The sequence below is a fragment of the Sycon ciliatum genome, chromosome 7, assembly GCF_964019385.1.
Source record: "Sycon ciliatum chromosome 7, ocSycCili1.1, whole genome shotgun sequence".
NCBI lineage: Eukaryota > Metazoa > Porifera > Calcarea > Leucosolenida > Sycettidae > Sycon > Sycon ciliatum.
In genome coordinates, this window is record NC_088649.1 from 8,584,802 (window position 1) to 8,604,435 (window position 19,634).

The 19,634-nt window shown below is 48.8% G+C and overlaps 1 protein-coding gene across 1 annotated transcript in view; it reads left to right on the plus strand.

Annotated features, from left to right (window-relative positions):
• Nucleotides 1–19,634, plus strand: part of LOC135820904 (trafficking protein particle complex subunit 11-like) — a gene marked incomplete at its 5' end in the record, with an annotated part of 37,686 nt that overhangs the window by 14,280 nt on the left and 3,772 nt on the right. Inside the window, 17 exon segments of the mRNA XM_065333954.1 lie at nucleotides 265–329; nucleotides 838–899; nucleotides 1,100–1,283; nucleotides 1,734–1,806; nucleotides 2,335–2,392; nucleotides 3,972–4,127; nucleotides 4,601–4,673; nucleotides 4,983–5,112; nucleotides 10,342–10,467; nucleotides 10,636–10,676; nucleotides 11,596–11,684; nucleotides 12,095–12,226; nucleotides 12,894–12,959; nucleotides 16,657–16,764; nucleotides 17,596–17,653; nucleotides 18,411–18,522; nucleotides 18,892–18,989. Of these exon segments, the coding sequence (XP_065190026.1) occupies nucleotides 265–329; nucleotides 838–899; nucleotides 1,100–1,283; nucleotides 1,734–1,806; nucleotides 2,335–2,392; nucleotides 3,972–4,127; nucleotides 4,601–4,673; nucleotides 4,983–5,112; nucleotides 10,342–10,467; nucleotides 10,636–10,676; nucleotides 11,596–11,684; nucleotides 12,095–12,226; nucleotides 12,894–12,959; nucleotides 16,657–16,764; nucleotides 17,596–17,653; nucleotides 18,411–18,522; nucleotides 18,892–18,989 (1,631 nt within the window).

Genomic DNA, 19,634 nt, shown 5'->3' on the forward strand with positions numbered 1-19,634 from the left:
GTGGATGTCTTTGCTTGAATATGCCTCAGCAGCACTTGGGTAATGCTAGCACGAATCCGGCTATTAAACATTGCTATACTTTTTCTGCTCAAGTACAATTATCGTAACTCATCGTCCTATCATCCTGGCACACTTCACTTCATTAGTTCTTTCCTTTTGCCTTTGTTATTTTGTGGGTACATGACGTGGGTGTATGCGTGTGCGCACCCGCTCGTGTGTGTGTGTGTGTGTGTGTGTGTGTGTGTGTGTTTGGTAACTGTACAGGTGTGCGTATGCCACAGCTCAGGTTGAAGACTATCTGACAATCTGCATTGAGCTGATGGGAACACGTATGTCTTCTGCCATTTCTGCTCGTGACGATGCTGTGGTCACCATTGCTGCCTCCATGCTGCTGTTGCCACTGCTGTTATTGCTGCTGTTACTGGTGCTTCTGCTGGTGCTGGTGCTGCTGTTGTTGCTCTGTTGCTGTTGCTGCTGCTGGTGCTGCCTTTGTGTCCACTGGCATCATGTCTTTTGGCAAAGGACATGTACCTTTGTTGTTTGTGTGTCTGTGCATGTGTGCGTTCTTCTGTACATGTATGTGTGCTTTTGTGTTGCTGTTGTGTGTGTCGGCTTATATCTATGTGCCTTTGTGCTTGATTTGTGTCTGTAGCTTGTTCACTTACTTGTGTCTTTGTGTGTGCATGTGTGTACATGTGTGAATGTGTGTGTTTGCGTGTGTTTGCGTGAGTGCGTGTATGTGCGTGCACGTGTGTGTGTGTGTGTGTGTGTGTGTGTGTGTGTGTGTGCGCGCGTGCGGCTGTGTGTGTGTGTATGTGCACCCACACTCGCATACAGGCTACGACAGTGACATCGAAGAGAGGTCTCGCATTCAAGCCAACGCACAGCGCATCCTATCCGTAGGTGCTACTTCGTGTTATCATAGACTGACTGCTACTTTCCCAGATGATGAGGTTACCATTACGGCTTGTCACTGAAGTTTTCCTTTTTGACATAGCGTTTTAGTTTCTAGACTTGAACGTCTTGTGTTCTTGTTCTCCTGTGCACTCCGCATACTGTAGTCAACTTTTAAAAGTTGTTGTCCGTGTGTGGCCTGCAGAACGAACTCCCTGAGCCTGAGAAGGACTGCACGGATGATGAGATTGCCAAGGCCAAGGATCTCTGGAAGGCTGGAATTGAGAAGATGTGGCGTGAGGATCGTATCGTGACTCAGCCGGCTATCACTGTTCGCGACCCGCAGACGAATACCTTCACAGTTCTTGTTGCACAACTCGCTCCATTCAGTACGTGCCACATGTTTGTCCGTGTGTTTACGTGCACATGTGCACATGTGCGTGTGTGTGTGTGTGCATTTTTTTACTAATTTTTAGTCATAGAAATTATGGTTCACGTGCGGAAAACGATGTTGCCGTGAACCAAGTGTGCCTAGTGCTGTAATAGCCGTGTCGAGTAGGAGTCAAACGCAAACAAAAGTCGAAGATCTGACGGGTCCCGATTTTTTATTACGGTTTTTGCACGTTCCAGACGGACCACGCTTTTTCGAAAAGTGGTACGGCCATGGGTACCAGTCGTAGCGGGTGCTACGCCCCTGGACTCTCTCTCCACATGGCTTGGATTTAGAACTCTTGTAGCATTGTCCGCTCTCTAGAACCCTGTACCGTTCCCTGCTCGTCTGTTGTTTTTGTTCGTCTTACGCTACCTGTATTCTTGTGCTCTTCCTCTCCACATGACAGTCCAGTGCAAAACGCAGTTTTCCAAGCCAGCGTTCTACGCCGACGAGGAGCTTGTATTACGCATATACCTCAGGTAGGTCGGTCCCGACTTGTTTGCCAAGTACACACGCACATGCACACACACACACACACACACATGCACATGCACATGCACATGCACACGTGCGTGCACGCTGCAAGAAGCCTCAAGACTTCTACGGACATTCTGTAGTTGTTTCAAAGATATAAATGTTCGTGTACTAGTATTTCAATTGCAGCACAGTAGTATCATGTGATTGAGGTCTGTCCTGATAGTTACCTCATGATACACAGATGAATGAGGTGTATGTGCAGGCGCGTAGTCCGCATGGGGCAGGGGGGGGGGGGGGGGGCACATGCACACCCCAAAATTTGGGAGCACATGCCCTCCCCCCCCCCCCCCCAAAAATTCGATCTAGGTTCAGCATGCACGTATTGTCTACGAATGACATGCACCAGCCATCCTACACATATGCGGCCATGCACCCCATGCACTCCCCTAAAAGGAGGACCAGCCATGTCCCTGATGTGTTCTGCTTCCTGTTCATCTGACGTCGTTTGTCTCTGTTTGTCGTGTTGCCAGATCATTTGCACCGCAGCCAGTGAAGTTTGATCGTCTGGCAGTGACATTTCAAGATACAGTGAGTTTGCTGTTGTTGCTGCTGCCATTGCCGCCCCCACCCCCACTGTTGCTGCTGCTTGGGGTGGTGGTGGTGGTGGTGGTTGGGGTGGGGGTGGTGGTGTTTGGGGTGGTGGCGGTGCTGCTGCTTGGGGTGGTGGTGGTGGTGGTGCTGCTGCTAGGGGTGGTGGTGGTGCTGCTGCTTGGGGTGGTGGCGGTGCTGCTGCTAGGGGTGGTGGTGGTGGTGCTGCTGCTAGGGGTGGTGGTGGTGCTGCTGCTAGGGGTGGTGGCGGTGCTGCTGGTGCTGCTGCTAGGGGTGGTGGCGGTGCTGCTGCTAGGGGTGGTGGTGGTGCTGCTGCTTGGGTGGTGGTGGTGCTGCTGCTTGGGGTGGTGGCGGTACTGCTGCTAGGGGTGGTGGTTGTGCTGCTGCTTGGGGTGGTGGTGGTGCTGCTGCTTGGGGTGGTGGTGGTGCTGCTTGGGTGGCGGTGCTGCTTGGGGTGGTGGTGCTGCTGCTAGGGGTGCTGCTTGGGGTGCTGCTTGGGGTGGTGGTGCTGCTGCTTGGGTGGTGGTGGTGCTGCTGCTTGGAGTGGTGGTGCTGCTGCTTGGGTGGTGGTGGTGGTGCTTGGGGTGGTGGTGGTGCTGCTGCTTGGGATGGTGGTGTTGCTGCTTGGGGTGCTGCTGCTGCTTGGGGTGCTGCTGCTGGTGATGCTGGTGCTTGGGGTGGTGGTGCTGCTGCTGCTGCTGCTTGGCGTGGTGGTGTTCGGGGTGGTGCTGCTTGAGGTAGTGGTGGTGCTTGGGGTAGTGGTGGTGCTGTTGCTGGTGGTGGTGATGGGTCTGCTGCCGCTGCTGCTACTGGTGGTGGTGGTGCTGCTTGGGGTGGTGCTGTTGCTGTTGCTGGTGGTGGTGATAGGTCTGCTGCCGCTGCTGCTACTGGTGGTGGTGGTGGTGCTTGTTGCTGCGAAAACCATTGGTCTCTTCAAGAGTAATAATCATGCTTCCATTTTGTTACTAAAAATGCAGAAGCTATGGTTGGAGACTATCACAGTTTCTTTGCACAGGGCTTCTGGGAGTGGGTTTGAGTCGATTCCTTTCAAGTTCTTTCCACGCAAAAAAGTAATCGATAACAATTTGCTCTATAGCCATCCATCACGATGCGATAATTATTACTGCGGCGCTGTGGAATGTGAACAACATAGAACGTAAACGAATTGAAGAAAATGTCGCGTGTAATTTACTGTATACTAGTGTGTGCGTTTACGTTGTGTTCCATGTTTTTGTTTGATTCTGCTGGTGTTGGTGATGCTGCTGCTGCTGCTCCTGTGATGTTGTTGCTCCTGTGCTGCTGCTGCTGTTGCTGCTGCTGCTGTCGTTGGTGCTGCTGCTACTGTTGCTGCTACTGCTGTCGTTGGTGCTGCTACTCCTGTACTGCCGTCGCCGTCGCTGCTGCTCCCGTGCTGTTGCTACTGTTGCTGCTGCTGCTGCTGCTGCTGCTGTTGCTGCTGCTGCTGTTGCTGCTGTTGCTGCTGCTGCTGTTGCTGTTGCTGCTGTTGTTGCTACTGTTGCTGATGTTGCTACTGTTGCTGCTGCTGCTGCTGCTGCAGGTTTACAAGGGTCTAAGTACAAAGTCATCGTCTGAGTCCGGTGATGGAGGTGCAGATGAGCTGCTCTTAGAGCCCGGTAAAGTGTTTGTTCATACGTTTCGCTTCTTAACGCCCATGTCACTTCTGAAGACTGCGGAGGTGCAAAGCAATATCACGGTAAGAGAGAGAGAGAGAGAGAGAGAGAGAGAGAGAGAGAGAGAGAGAGAGAGAGAGAGAGAGAGAGAGAGAGAGAGAGAGAGAGAGAGAGAGAGAGAGAGAGAGAGAGAATGTTGTATGTGTGTGGATGTGAGTGGGTGCATGCATGTGTGTGCACATGTGTATGAGTATGTTTGCTTGTCCACGTGGACACTTGGTGGGCGCATAGTCGTGCATGTACTCATGTACGTTTGTTGCTTTCGCAGAACAGTCATCTATCTCTGGGGCTACCCTCTCTCTGTGTGTGACTGTCGATCTTTCTCTGTGTGTTGTTGTTGTTGTTGTCTGTGTCTTTGTCTTTGTCTGTCTCTCCGTCTCTTTGTCTGTCTCTCCGTCTCTTTGTCAATCTCTTTGTCTGTCTGTCTGTCTGTCTGTCTGTCTGTCTGTCTGTCTGTCTGTCTGTTTGTCTCCATGGTGTTTGTATCCTTGTTCAGCTCGCATCCACGCAGCTGTACCTGGGCTCGCCAGCTTCATCGTGCTGTGCCATTCTGAAGTGGACAGGTGCAGGTAGGTGTCCGCTGTGCTGCACTTGGTGCCAGCTGCTGCAGTAGAGAGAAGTCTAGAACTCCCCCCCCCCCCCCGTCCCAAACTGTTGTAAAGCTACTTTTACGCGCACAGTAATGACAAACTCTCCCTTTGTGTGTGTGTGTGTGTGTGTGTTGTTGTTGTGTGTGTGTATGTGTGTGTGTGTGTGTGTGTTTGTTGTGTGTGTGTTTGTTTTGTGTCTGTGTGCATATGTGTGTTCACATGTGTGTGTATTTATCCACGTGTGTTTGCGTGCGTGCGTCCGTATGTGCACTACTTGACGGCTTACAGGTACAGACATGACCCTGGCACCGTTGGCTACCACCAACCGTCAGCTCGTTGACATGTGGAGTATGGCATCCGGCCGTGGCTCCACACACTACGACCACTGGGACAATGTACCCGTCTGTGCTAATGCAGAGTAAGTACACACTGCAGGGGCATAGCTGGTCCCCCTGTGTGTGTGTGTGGGGGGGGGGGGGGGTACACACTACGACCACTGGGACAATGTACCCGTCTGTGCTAATGCAGAGTAAGTACTAGTACACACTGCAGGGGCGTACCTGGTCCCCCTTTTAGGGGGGAGGGGGGGGGCACGGCCGCATATGTGTAGGATGGCTGGTGTTCATGGTAGCACGGACATTGCACTTGAACAGGAGTTCTTCTGGGTTTGGATCAACTGCTACACTATAGCTGCATTCCGCGCATATGCTCGTCTGTACAGTCGATAGCGCTGTTCACTTAGACTGCGGAAGTCAGGACTACCCAGGTTATCAACTGCCTTGCGAGCAATAAAATATTCCATGACATAGGGCTTTAGCAGCAGCATGCAGGCCTCACCACCACTGCCGTTTCCGTGCTGCCTTCTCGATACATACGTATGTACACTGTATATCATGTGCACATTCACATGTCTGAAGGTTTGTGGTTTTTCAATAAAATAAATAAATAAATAAATAATAAAAAATGCCAACCGATTTTTAGGAATCCTACTCTCGATTTGCCCGTACAATGCAGTAGAATTCTAAACGGCATTTTGGCTCTTCGTTGAGCTCCTTACGATTATAGACGCTCAGTATCTTTCCACTCAGATACAAATTCTCCTCATACTTCAGTAAGAATTATCAGAGTTACTCGTACTCGTGACTGTCCTCAAGGTCAAGTGATGAAGAGGAAGCCCATACATTGCAACGGCTGGGGTAGATATGTCCACCAGTCGTACGCGACGCAGAAAATGCTACTGTCAGGTTAACTACATGGACATCGTGGAGACAAAATAGGGACACACCGTATACGTCTCCGGTAAACGAAAGCAATACGACTGGAAAAGAACTTGTAGGGCTGAAACGATATGCAAAAACTGCTTAACGATAACACTTATAGCTTAACAATCGATATAACGATATTTCAAGCGGGCATTTGGCTGCGTAAGCGAGTATAGTAATGCTATAGCCACCAAAATGAATCAATTATTATGAGTGGTGACATAACACAGCTAACATGTCATATTACTGTTCAAGCTACTACAAAGGCCCAGCGGCAGCAACTAAAGTGGAGAAAGACGATTGAGAGTGAGTGAGTGAATGCACGAGGAAGAGAAGAATGTGAATTGAATACATGGATTACCAAATAGTGCATTCTGATTTCTGACTCTTGACCTGAGAACTCATCATTACTCGTCATCGGAGATCTGTGCAGGCAGTGATGGCAACTCTGGAAGACTCAGTTCCTCTTCCTCCAGCTCCTCGGCCAAGCTCAATGAATTATATCCTGAGCTAGTATTCTGGTAGCGAGCCCCAGGCAATATGCTGCTGACGGACAGGAAGATGGACGCGTCGATGTGAGCAGGGGACAGGCCATTGCGGAGCTTGGTCACCAGCCGACCAGCAGCAGAGAAGATTCTCTCAGATGGCACTGACGTCGCGGGCACAGAGAGGTATCTCCTGGCGAGAGTTGAGAGGCCAGGAAAGCGGTGCTCATTCTTTCTCCACCACTCCAGGGGGCTGTCATCTATATGCAGATTATCTTGCATGAAGAACAACTCCACTTCCCTGTCTCTGAGCCGCGTTTCAGCATCATTATTGATGGTGGATGGGACGTCTTTGCTTGGTTGACTGCGACCAAACAGTTCATGGTTAACTCCACTTCCTTGTCTCTGAGCCGCGTTTCAGCATCATCATTGGTGGTGGATGGGACGTCTTTGCTTGGTTGACTGCGACCAAACAGTTCATGATTAACTCCACTTCCCTGTCTCTGAGCCGCGTTTCAGCATCATTATTGATGGTGGATGGGACGTCTTTGCTTGGTTGACTGCGACCAAACAGTTCATGGTTAACTCCACTTCCCTGTCTCTGAGCCACGTTTCAGCATCATTATTGGTGGTGGATGGGACGTCTTTGCTTGGTTGACTGCGACCAAACAGTTCATGATTAACTCCACTTCCCTGTCTCTGAGCCGCGTTTCAGCATCATTATTGATGGTGGATGGGACGTCTTTGCTTGGTTGACTGCGACCAAACAGTTCATGGTTAACTCCACTTCCTTGTCTCTGAGCCGCGTTTCAGCATCATCATTGGTGGTGGATGGGACGTCTTTGCTTGGTTGACTGCGACCAAACAGTTCATGATTAACTCCACTTCCCTGTCTCTGAGCCGCGTTTCAGCATCATTATTGATGGTGGATGGGACGTCTTTGCTTGGTTGACTGCGACCAAACAGTTCATGGTTAACTCCACTTCCCTGTCTCTGAGCCACGTTTCAGCATCATTATTGGTGGTGGATGGGACGTCTTTGCTTGGTTGACTGCGACCAAACAGTTCATGATTAACTCCACTTCCCTGTCTCTGAGCCGCGTTTCAGCATCATTATTGGTGGTGGATGGGACGTCTTTGCTTGGTTGACTGCGACCAAACAGTTCATGGTTAACTCCACTTCCCTGTCTCTGAGCCGCATTTCAGCATCATTATTGGTGGTGGATGGGACGTCTTTGCTTGGTTGACTGCGACCAAACAGTTCATGGTTAACTCCACTTCCCTGTCTCTGAGCCGCGTTTCAGCATCATTATTGGTGGTGGATGGGACGTCTTTGCTTGGTTGACTGCGACCAAACAGTTCATGGTTAACTCCACTTCCCTGTCTCTGAGCCGCGTTTCAGCATCATTATTGGTGGTGGATGGGACGTCTTTGCTTGGTTGACTGCGACCAAACAGTTCATGGTTAACTCCACTTCCCTGTCTCTGAGCCGCGTTTCAGCATCATTATTGGTGGTGGATGGGACGTCTTTGCTTGGTTGACTGCGACCAAACAGTTCATGGTTAACTCCACTTCCCTGTCTCTGAGCCGCGTTTCAGCATCATTATTGGTGGTGGATGGGACGTCTTTGCTTGGTTGACTGCGACCAAACAGTTCATGGTTAACTCCACTTCCCTGTCTCTGAGCCGAGTTTCAGCATCATCATGGGTGGTGGATGGGACGTCTTTGCTTGGTTGACTGCGACCAAACAGTTCATGGTTAACTCCACTTCCCTGTCTCTGAGCCGAGTTTCAGCATCATCATGGGTGGTGGATGGGATGTCTTTGCTTGGTTGACTGCGACCAAACAGTTCATGGTTAACTCCACTTCCCTGTCTCTGAGCCGAGTTTCAGCATCATCATGGGTGGTGGATGGGACGTCTTTGCTTGGTTGACTGCGACCAAACAGTTCATGGTTAACTCCACTTCCCTGTCTCTGAGCCGAGTTTCAGCATCATCATGGGTGGTGGATGGGACGTCTTTGCTTGGTTGACTGCGACCAAACAGTTCATGGTTAACTCCACTTCCCTGTCTCTAAGCCGAGTTTCAGCATCATCATGGGTGGTGGATGGGACGTCTTTGCTTGGTTGACTGCGACCAAACAGTTCATGGTTAACTCCACTTCCCTGTCTCTGAGCCGAGTTTCAGCATCATCATGGGTGGTGGATGGGATGTCTTTGCTTGGTTGACTGCGACCAAACAGTTCATGGTTAACTCCACTTCCCTGTCTCTGAGCCGAGTTTCAGCATCATCATGGGTGGTGGATGGGATGTCTTTGCTTGGTTGACTGCGACCAAACAGTTCATGGTTAACTCCACTTCCCTGTCTCTGAGCCGAGTTTCAGCATCATCATGGGTGGTGGATGGGACGTCTTTGCTTGGTTGACTGCGACCAAACAGTTCATGGTTAACTCCACTTCCCTGTCTCTGAGCCGAGTTTCAGCATCATCATGGGTGGTGGATGGGACGTCTTTGCTTGGTTGACTGCGACCAAACAGTTCATGGGTACACAGTCTTCTTCTTTTAAAGAAGAAGACTGTATACCCATGAACGGGACAAGTCATGGCAGTGAGTATACAACTAGAAAACGAATGAGATAGGACAGGGTTGACGTAGAACGTATATGTAACAATACATCGTATGTTGTCCGACAGTGACAACACACATTAGCAATAAATACTAGAAATTGGGGCTGCAACGGGTAGGGTTTGGTCGGGTAACGGGTTCGGTTTTTTTATCCGGGTAGCATGGGTACCCTGTCGGGTATTTTTTGACACAGCTTGTACTGTGTGTGTGCACTTGTGCTACATGGAAAGTGTGCAGTAAGCACGTATCCGTGCTTTTTACACATAGTTTGTACCGCTGCAAAAACACCGTACTCCAACTACCCGATCGGGTTCTCAGGAGCAAATTGCTACCCTGCTACCCGACCTAAAAACGGGTAGCACGGGTACACGAGTCACAGAGTACCGCGCGTCTGGTTTGTTGTAACTAATACTTAATAGTGTCATGCCAGATGGCAATCTTCAGACAACTCGGTAGCACGGGTACTGTAATTTCACAAATTTTCGGTGTACTCCTATTTTCGGTACTTTCGGTGCGTCTGTTCCATACCTAAAGTTTCAATACACCGAACAAACACTAACACACATAATCCAATAGGGAACCGCTTCTCTGTACCTAAAATTGCTGTTCATCTAGCCTAGCATTTTGCCCTCATAGCAGGGGGCGTCGGAAGGTATTTTAGTGTGGTACGGTCAGCCATATGAAGTACAATTTACTCGTGTGGGAGGGGTGGCTGAGCCGAAAATTTTGGAAATTTAGAGCCCAGATCAGTGCATTTTATTGATTCACAGGGTACCTGGGGCAAAAAGTGGTACGGTCAATACCGTAGTGACCGCACCGTGTCCGACGCCCCTGCATAGTCATGCCGAAAATATTGAGCACCGAAAATTTCAGAAATTCGAGTACCCTACTACACACTGTACTAATACCCGATGACACCACCCCTACTAGAAATGCATGCAACTGTCAAATCAAGAGTAGTCAATGTACAGAGTGAAGACGCATGCAATATCTGACACCAATGATGATGATGCACCAATATCCTCCAGACTAGTGCGGACCAGTACTGGGGAAAGTACGCTATGATTATCCTGGCTGTGATGAATTATACCTTCGCCTCCCTGTTCTTCCATTCTGGTTTCAACACCAATGCTTTTGTCTTTGCTTCTGCGTTGTTATTCATTGTGCAACCGAGAAGGGGCAGTGTATTTGTCCTTGCTTGTGGGTTGCTGTTAGTTATGCAGTATTGTGAACATCAGTGCTGCTGTCCTTGCTCCTGCGGTGTTATTCGTTGTCCAGCATTGTGAACCGAGACGGGGCACTGGCATTGACTTTCTCTCACTCTCCGCCCGCACTGGTCAAGGAGTTCTATCCCGTGCAGCTGACGGCTCGCAACAAGGAGAGGCACACTGTGACAGGCCTGACGTGAGTGGTGTGTGTGTATGTACGTGTGTGTGTATGTACGTGTGTGTGTGCGTGCGTGTGTGTGGGCGGGCAGGCAGGCAGGGGGGCATGTTCATATTTTGTTTGTGTGACACAGCTCTTGATCTCGTATGAAATTTGTTTATTCTGTCATTTGCTTTTTCCACTTAGGCTGAAAGTCTCATTCCGCGAACAGGAGATGGTGGAGTCAAGTAAGAAGAACTGTGTTCTCTCTCTCTCTCTCTCTCTCTCTCTCTCTCTCTCTCTCTCTCTCTCTCTCTCTCTCTCTCTCTCTCTCTCTCTCTCTCTCTCTCTCTCTCTCTCTCTCTCTCTCTCTCTCTCTCTCTCTCTTCCTCTCTCTTCCTCTCTCTTCCTCTCTCTTCCTCCCTGAGGATTAGTTGCCACTCAGAGCTTTAGGCAATATACGTACATAGTCTTCTCTTGTCTTCCATGTTGTGTGAATGCCTAGTGCTCAACGCATTGGGTATTTTCCAGCTGCTGTTGTTTTTCTCTTGACATATGCAATGGCCGCTAGACCCGGCCAGACTTGCGGGCCATGCCTATCGCTTCCTAAAGTATGCAAATCAGGGGCGTAGGAAGCAGTTTAATATTGGTGCGGCGAAATTGTGAGAGGGGGTCCTCCCCCAGGATTTTTTGTGAAAATTGGGCCTAAAAGGCCATAATATTTTAATGCTACAGAATAATATGAGATATTAACTGGTTTGAGGGAAAGAGACAAACAGGAAATAATATGAGAAATAAGAATATGCATGCTGATGATACACCGCATTGTCGATGTAAAACATGGTGCCTGTACAAGAGTCGACAAGCCATCAACAAGGTTGAAATGTAAAAAAAAATTCGAAAATTATTTGTCCGGCGACCGCCGGGCCTGCTGGACCGGTTCCTACGCCCATGCAAATGTGTATTGTGTTTTGTGCTGGGCTATTTTGGTTGGGGATGGACACTGGCCAGACCACTTTGTAACATTGCTTCTATTGTTTTTGGTTTCTCTCTCTCTCTCTCTCTCTCTCTCTCTCTCTCTCTCTCTCTCTCTCTCTCTCTCTCTCTCTCTCTCTCTCTCTCTCTCTCTCTCTCTCTCACCCCCACACACGCACCCCCCACACACAGGTCATCTTAGCCTAGACAAGACATACGCAGCCGACACAAACACGGGGTCACTTGAGATCGACATGCCTGATCTGAAGCCGGGTGAGGAGGTAAGTCATCTGCACGTTTTGTGTGTGCATGTGCGGCTGTGTGTGCATGTCTGTGCATGTGTGTGCCTATGTGTGTGCCTATGTGTGTGCGTGTGCAGATGTGTGTGGATGTGCGGCTGTGTGTGCATGTGTCCTAAACACATGCCTCTTTGCATGTATTCTGGTCTATTTTTCTCTCCGTCCGTCCATCTTCCTATCCGTTGATCTGGCCATCCGTCTGTCCGTCCATCTGTCTGTCTGTCCACCTGTCTGTCTGTCCATATGTCTGTCCATCTGTCTGTCTGTCTGTCCATCTGTCTGTCTGTCTGTCCATCTGTCTGTCCATCTGTCTGTCTGTCTTTTCATCTGTCTGCATGTATGCATGTCATCTGAGTTTCGTATGTCTGTCTGTATGTCTGTGTTGTTGTCAGGCAACGCAAACCATCTATCTGCAGGGTCAGCAGGTGTGCAAGCGTACACTTATCGTCTTGGCCGAGTATGGTATCACTATACCTGCGGCTGTGGGAAGTGCAGGACCTGACCGCCATCTCCTGTTTCAGAATGTTAGTCGCCAACCGCCTGAAACTGCTTCTTGTGCTTCCTGTGTACTCGTACCTCATGCCTCTCTCTCTGTGTCTCTCTTCGGCTCTTTCTGTGTGTGTGTGTGTGTGTGTGTGTGTGTGTGTGTGTGTGTGTGTGTGTGTGTGTGTGTGTGTGTGTGTGTGTGTGTGTGTGTGTGTGTGTGTATGTTTGTGTGTGTTCACTTCAATGTACCAATGCATCTAGTGTCTGCTTCTATCAAAGCCCCAGCAAGTGTAGGGTGTGCATAGGTAACTGTCTGAGCCGTCCTATTCTGATGTGCTCCGTGTGGTGTAGACCAGGTGTGCATGGGGGGGGGGGGGGGGGGGGGGGATTCACATGGCTTCGCCAGTTGTGTGGATTGGACAGTTATCTGGCGCCAGTTTTGATCTGTTTCAGTCGGAATCAGATCCGCTATTGTTCATAAGAAAAACATCTGTGGACATATATCCAGTGTGTTTGCAGATTTGCGTGCTCCTCTCGCGACGGGCATATACATGGTACATGATGTGTGTTTATGAATTATGTGTGTGCGTGCGTGCGTGTGTGTGTGTGTGTGCGTGTGTGTGTGTGTGTGTGTGCGCGCGCGTGTGCGTGTGTGCGTTTATGTGTCCGTGTGTTTATGTACCTGCCTGTTCTTCTCCCTTGCAGTGGACATCAATCGACGTTGCGTCAGTACACCCGTTCGAGGCCTCCATCCGTCTCACCAGCCTTCGCGTATGTTAACCCTTGTGTGTCCGTCCAGTGTTGGGGGCATGATGTCATCAGTAGTCAATAAATAACTACTACTGGCTCATTCACTCTGACTCCTGTAAAACCGGAACGTCTAACGTTTTTAAATAACCGACGAGGAGACAACAGTCGTAAAATAGCAATGAAAAATATCAATTGTGCACTCATAACCATGTATAAACAATTAAAATGAAACAATTCCAGAACGTTTTCGTGTGATCATCATCAGTGGAACATCGTCACATAGTAAGAATCACTAAAACAACCAGTTATATAGCTAGAGTAACATGAAAAGAAGCGTGAGAATGCAGCACAGTTAGCGGTTATGCATAACTCACGCTTCTTTTCATATTACTCTAGCTATATAACTGGTTGTTTTAGTGATTCTTACTATGTGACGATGTTCCACTGATGATGGTCACACGAAAACGTTCTGGAATTGTTCCATTTTAATTGTCTAATTAACGACCATTTTTTTCTTCGTTTTTGAAGAATCGTTATCGCGAACCCTGTTCGAGATGTCCATGTAAAGATGCGCATACATCGATGCATGTTCTGGGTGGCCAGGTAGCCGTCGTTAAACTTTCTGCGCGTTATGCCAAAATTACAAAAACATTCAACTTTTTGGTCGTTAAACTTTCCGGTATTACAGTATAACGAAGTATGGCATCGTCGTGGGCAGGTCCCTGTGTTGCATGTCGGTGTGAGTTGTTTTTTCGGCACCAGGCGTGAATCCGCCGTCGTGTGGGCCCTGCCCTGTCGGTGTGGGTGGACGTATCGCCCTGCTGTGCACGGTACCACCCAGATAGGTGTGTGGATGCATACCACACCTGGATCTAAGCGCTAGCCAATTTGTAATCAGCCACTGGCCACGGCCACGCTCTCAAAGCTGCAACTTGTTGATGGGATACCGTACTCGTGCGATTAGTGCCCGGGGGGGGGGGGGGGGGGCACTATTCTTTCAATGTCCATCACAGATGGGGCACTATTTTTCCAATGCTGGTGCGTTTTAAATACGTCGTTCAGCATAAAAAAAAAAACTGGGATTTGTTATCCTGAAATCACCAGTGGAATGCCCTGGACAAGAACATTACTAGTAGCAAAAGCACCAAACTTGCAGCCTTTCTTCTCTCATCTCTCAGTTAGAATACCGTACTTGCGCGATTAGAGCCCTCTCTTGAATAATACCCCAGTCTCTAAGAGCCAGTGAAAAAATAAAGCCCTCTCTTGAATAGTGCCCCCCCCTCCCCCCCCCCCCCCCCCGGCTTGTAACCAAGCACAAGACAGCGAAACTAGGGCTGGCCGAAAGACAAGTCGACTAGGCCTATAGGGTGAGAGATGATAGGACTGGCGAAGAACAAAACGAAAACCTAACATTAGAAGGAGAAGAAGAGTGCCCCTCGTTCAGTTTTTTTTCGCTGACTGAATTATTGTACTATGTTGGCACGTCTAAAAATTTGGCATGAGTTTTTTTGTGTATTCAGCATGTTTATTCAGCCCGGGTATAATAATTAATCACAAAGAGAAACAATGCAACAAAAACTCCAGGAATGCATGAGTACTCCACCGCCAGATACAGCAGTAGCAAATACTGTAGTGTAGGCAAGGTGGTTTCCATGGCAACCCGGAATCGGCACAATCGCCGAATGTACAATTACACGCGTGGAGCACAGCTCGCAGCACCGCTAAACAGAAGAAAGCATTTTTGCGCCATCACTTTTAGAAATGTGGACTGTGTACGTTTTGTGAATAGAACCACTGTCACAAGTTCGGTTATGAAAGGGTGGACAAAAGTGTTTGCTCACCAAGACAAGGTCTTTCTTTGATTCTTTATCAAGGTCGAGGATGTTGAGCTCTGCTCCTTCCTTTCTCAAAAAATACCAAAGAAAAGTGAATTTTATAGTTCTGGGTCCCCTGGAATCATAGCTGTGTTTGCCTTGCTGTGATCTGTGAAGAACACAACCTGTATTTAGGGCATGTTTGATTGGTGAATCTGGATTCATATCAGATTCACTGGAGCAGTCAGAACAAACAGATCATATTTTTTTGCCAGAAATATTGTAGAACTCCTGATAGCTCACCATGCCGCGAACTTCAAAATTTCCACAGAGGTGATGGATTTTTTTACGTTCCTCAAGATGAAAAAAGGTCTGAATCGGTTCGAATCGAAACAAAAACTAAACTCATTGCGTAGCCCTGTCAGGTTTTCATTGGGCTTTACAACTTGCTCTGGCTGCTCCAGCCTTGGGGGTCGGAGTGACCAGAACATGTTCCAAACACTCCAAAACCAGTGCAGACCAGTGCAGACCAATCAAACGCCCCTGTTCTGAACGATCCTGTTCCGGATCCGACCAATCAAACGCGCCCTGGGTGTACGGTCATGTACTTATGTACCGTAAATATATTGCCATAATTATGGTACGGTGCTGCTCAATGAAATCCAGTCGATTGTCTCAAGTACACGCCGGGCGTTCCGTAGCCGCAGCCCTAGACCTGTGAATACTGGGTTGTGAAAAGGTGCACGGCGCCAACTTGACTTCCGAGTCAAGTTGGCAAAAGTTAAAGGGGAAGTTAAGGCAAAAATTAAAATTTCACCAGTTGTAGTCTTCGGGGTGCTGAGTCGAATGGTCTTGGTCCGAGAAAGCTGAGACGCTCCCTTCCTACTTGAATCCCAATCGAACTCGCGCACTTCCACCGAAACTGGGTGACTGCGCCCTACTAGATGGGGATTTGTATGCAAAATGTCACTAAAAGCGCCACTTCGTTCTTATAAAAGCACGGATGACCGCGATTGGCACATATGTTGTAGTCTTTTGGACGCTGAGTCGACTGGTTTTGGTCCGAAAAGGCTGCGATGCAGCGTTCCTCCTTTATTCCCAATCGAACATGGTTGAACAAGCGGTCACGTGCTCCTGGGTGCCCAAATCACCTGGTCACCACGCCAGCAGGCGACAACTTTCACACCAAGGTTCAACTCGGGTGACAGGACTGCACCCAAAAAAGGTCAAACAGGCTAGTAAGTTGTACCCTGCAGGCACGGTGACCAGGTGACTGGCGTACGCAGGAGCACGTGACCGCTTGTTCAACCATGTTCGATTGGGAATAAAGGAGGAACGCTGCATCGCAGCCTTTTCGGACCAAAACCAGTCGACTCAGCGTCCAAAAGACTACAACATATGGGCCAATGGCGGTCATCCGTGCTTTTATAAGAACGCAATGGCGCTTTTAGTGACATTTTGCATACAAATCCCCATCTAGTAGGGCGCAGTCACCCAGTTTCGGTGGAAGTGCGCGAGTTCGATTGGGATTCAAGTAGGAAGGGAGCGTCTCAGCTTCCTCGGACCACGACCATTCGACTCAGCACCCCGAAGACTACAACTGGTGAAATTTTAATTTTTGCCTTAACTTCCCCTTTAAAAGTTACGTATTGGAAACAGCGTTCTTGGATGTTTGAGAAGGTGTTTATCTCCTTGGTCTCGGTGTCACGCATTCCGAGCAAGCCGTAACATATTTCCGCACTGTGTGTGTGTGTGTGTGTGTGTGCGTACGTGCGTGTGTGTGCATGTGTGTTTGTGTGTGCATGTGTGTTTGTGTGTACACGTGTGCATGTGTGAGCGCGCGGTGTGTGCACGCATGCGTGTGTGGCTATTCCCTCCTCCTTGTGTTCACCCACTGTTCACAGATGGAAAGCATCGACACGGTCTGTAAGGGCGAGGAGTTCATCTTGTCAGCGGAGATCCGCTGTTCATCACCCTGGCCTATCACCATCACCAACTCCTCAATACAGCTGGTATGTATGGGCACCAGAAGAGTACCATGTCGGTTCTGTGGTAGGCACATGCCCCCACCCCCCCCCCGAAAAATGAGGTATTATACATGTAGATAGTACCCCATTTTTGGGGTAAAAAAGCAACGAACTCATCAATACAGCTGGTATGTATGAGCACCATAAGAGTAGTATGTGTCCAGCCGGTTCTGTTGTAGGCACATGCCCCGCTCCAAAACATGGGGTATTATTGATGGTACCCCATTTTTTGGGGTAAAAAGCATGCGCTTTCAGATTGTAATGAATGAATGAATGAAGTTCTTGAGTCGCTCCCTACGTGGGAGCTGACGCTTTTCGTGGGGAGCGACGCAAATCTCCCCGAGTATCGCCGAAGTCGCAACAACCTCTTCTTCAAGATGAAGTTCTTGTTACGACAACACTGGCTTTGAGCCGTCTGCTGGTTCGTATGACCTCACATATTTAAACAGGCAACATGCCTGATTGCATGAGCTTGACGGTCACAACTCTCTTCCTTGTGTGCTGTACAACAGCTATTTTAGCGGGTATAGCTTTCAGCGTATTCTGAATCGAGACCAATTTGCGATGAAATAGTATTTTAGCGGTCCAAGTCTCAGAGTTGGTTGTGGTTTGTAGTCGATTTACCTTGTCTAAAGGTGTATGCGATAGAGCATTCTGTGGGCTTTCTTGTCCTGTCATGTTTACGTCTGTGTCGCGTGTTATGGTGTGTAAGCGGTGTGCTTTCCTAATGGTCACTCATCCATTTTGTCTCTCTCTCTCTCTCTCTCTTTCTCTCTCACTCTCCCCCTTTATCTCTCTTGTTGTTTTCATGCTTAGTGCCAGCCGTTCGTTCTTACTGATGGTGACTCCTCTCCTCCTTCTCAGCTCTGCAATGGTACGATGTCATGAATATTGATGATGATGTCATGAATAGTGATGATGTCTTGAACATTGATGATGATGTAATGAATTTCTTCCAGAAAGACAACAAGCCTCTTTTACAGGCAAGCAGAATACAATTCACTGTGTCATGGTGAAGGATTACAACAAAACACCAAAAAAAAGAACGAAACACAAAAAAGAGAACGATTGTGTGTGTATGCAGTGTCACTTGGTGGAGGAGAGATTCTAGAAATGCAACCCAAATCCCCGAGACTTACAAAACCAATGTACCTTACAAAACCAATGTACCGCTTGACAACACATGCCACCAGAACATACCAGGAATCTCTTGGACAGCCTGGAACCACTCTGTTTTACCAGGAATACCGGTATATTATAATTTATAAATGGACACTTTAACTTACTATTAGGGCTGAGTCGCGTAGCGTTTTCTCCGGGTATCGGGTTCGGGTAGTTTTTCACGGGTAACACGGATACCCAATCAGGTAATGTTTCCATGGTAACGCCACCATGCACCCCTTCCCTTACACACTGGGAAGACATGCGGAGTATTACATGGATTTGTACACGTGCTCTGTACATTATGTCTTCTGCGACTTCGTGTTTTCGGGCACTATTTCTGTACCCGTCTACCCGAGGTCCTCACGGGGAGCACGGGTACCCGACTACCCGTGCACACCACTACTTACTATGACTGCATAGTGCATACCTGTGTGCTTTTATTCCTGTTGGTAACTTGTTGACTCCAGCGCAACTGGAAGGCGACAACATTGCAAGCGAGTGTTTTGGAGTTGTAGTGCCGTCGACGTGTACGCAGAAGGGAATCATTCCGCTCGGACAGTTCTCTTTGCTCTGGCACAGGTAGGATGGCTTCTGTGTGTATGCCTGTCTGACCGTCTATCTGTGTGTGTGTCTTTCTGTTCCTGGGCGCTAGCGTGTCTGGGGCTTAGCCGCTATGTTTGTACGGGTATCTCTACACTCCTGCTGACTCGTTTCATTGACCTGTTCTCTCTCTCTCCCACTCTCTCCCACACACACTCTCTCTCTCACACACTCTCTCTCTCTCCCACTCTCTCCCACACACACTCTCTCTCACACTCTCTCTCTCTCTCACACTCTCTCTCTCTCCCTCACTCTCTCTCTCTCTCTCTCACTCTCTCTCACACTCTCTCTCTCTCTCTCTCTCTCTCCCCCCCCCCCCTCTCTCCCACTCTCTTTCCTCTATATCAGGTCAGTGAATGATGAAGTGGAATCACCAGAGGCGATCTCAACAGTTCTGTCCTTACCCGTTGCCATGGTGACAGATGTACCTTTCGTCATAACGGCAGGTATGTACAGCGGTCCCTGTATAATCCGACACCATTTGTACTACGTCAAACTCTGCTGGATTACGAAGGGGGCTGTGTTAAAGGGGAACTGTCACCAAAAATTTTCTTTGTCTTATCTTGTAGTTCTTTGGCTCCTGATCACGATGGTGTTATTCGTTTTTCTCTGCGATGACTGGAAGTGGGTGAAAACTTGAAAAGAAGGTGCCCAAAATTGTCCCGAAGTACCGAGTGACGTCACGCCGGACTTGACCTCCACGCGTACATTCATCGTCAAAAACGAAGTCCAGCCCGTGTGCTCGTCGATCGAGCCAACTGTTCGATGTACGGTGCACGCTTGCCTTCTGAACTCGGACACTCGATGTGTACTGTTGTACACAATGAGAACGCCAAAAAGGGACAAAATGAACAAAAGTCGACTGCAGTTTGTCGCACTGGTACTTCCTCCACGACGCTCCAGCTCTTTGTTTTATTTGTGATTACGAAGGAGTGGAAGGATGTTTGTTTGCTGTTAGTGTGACACACATACCTCGTACTTGAAAATTATGTCGTTGTATCGAAGGTGGCGATGTTGCCCACCCGGCTCTGAAATGAAAGACGTCGGAGTTCGTCATCTGCATCTTCAGCAACATCGCCAGATGAATCGCC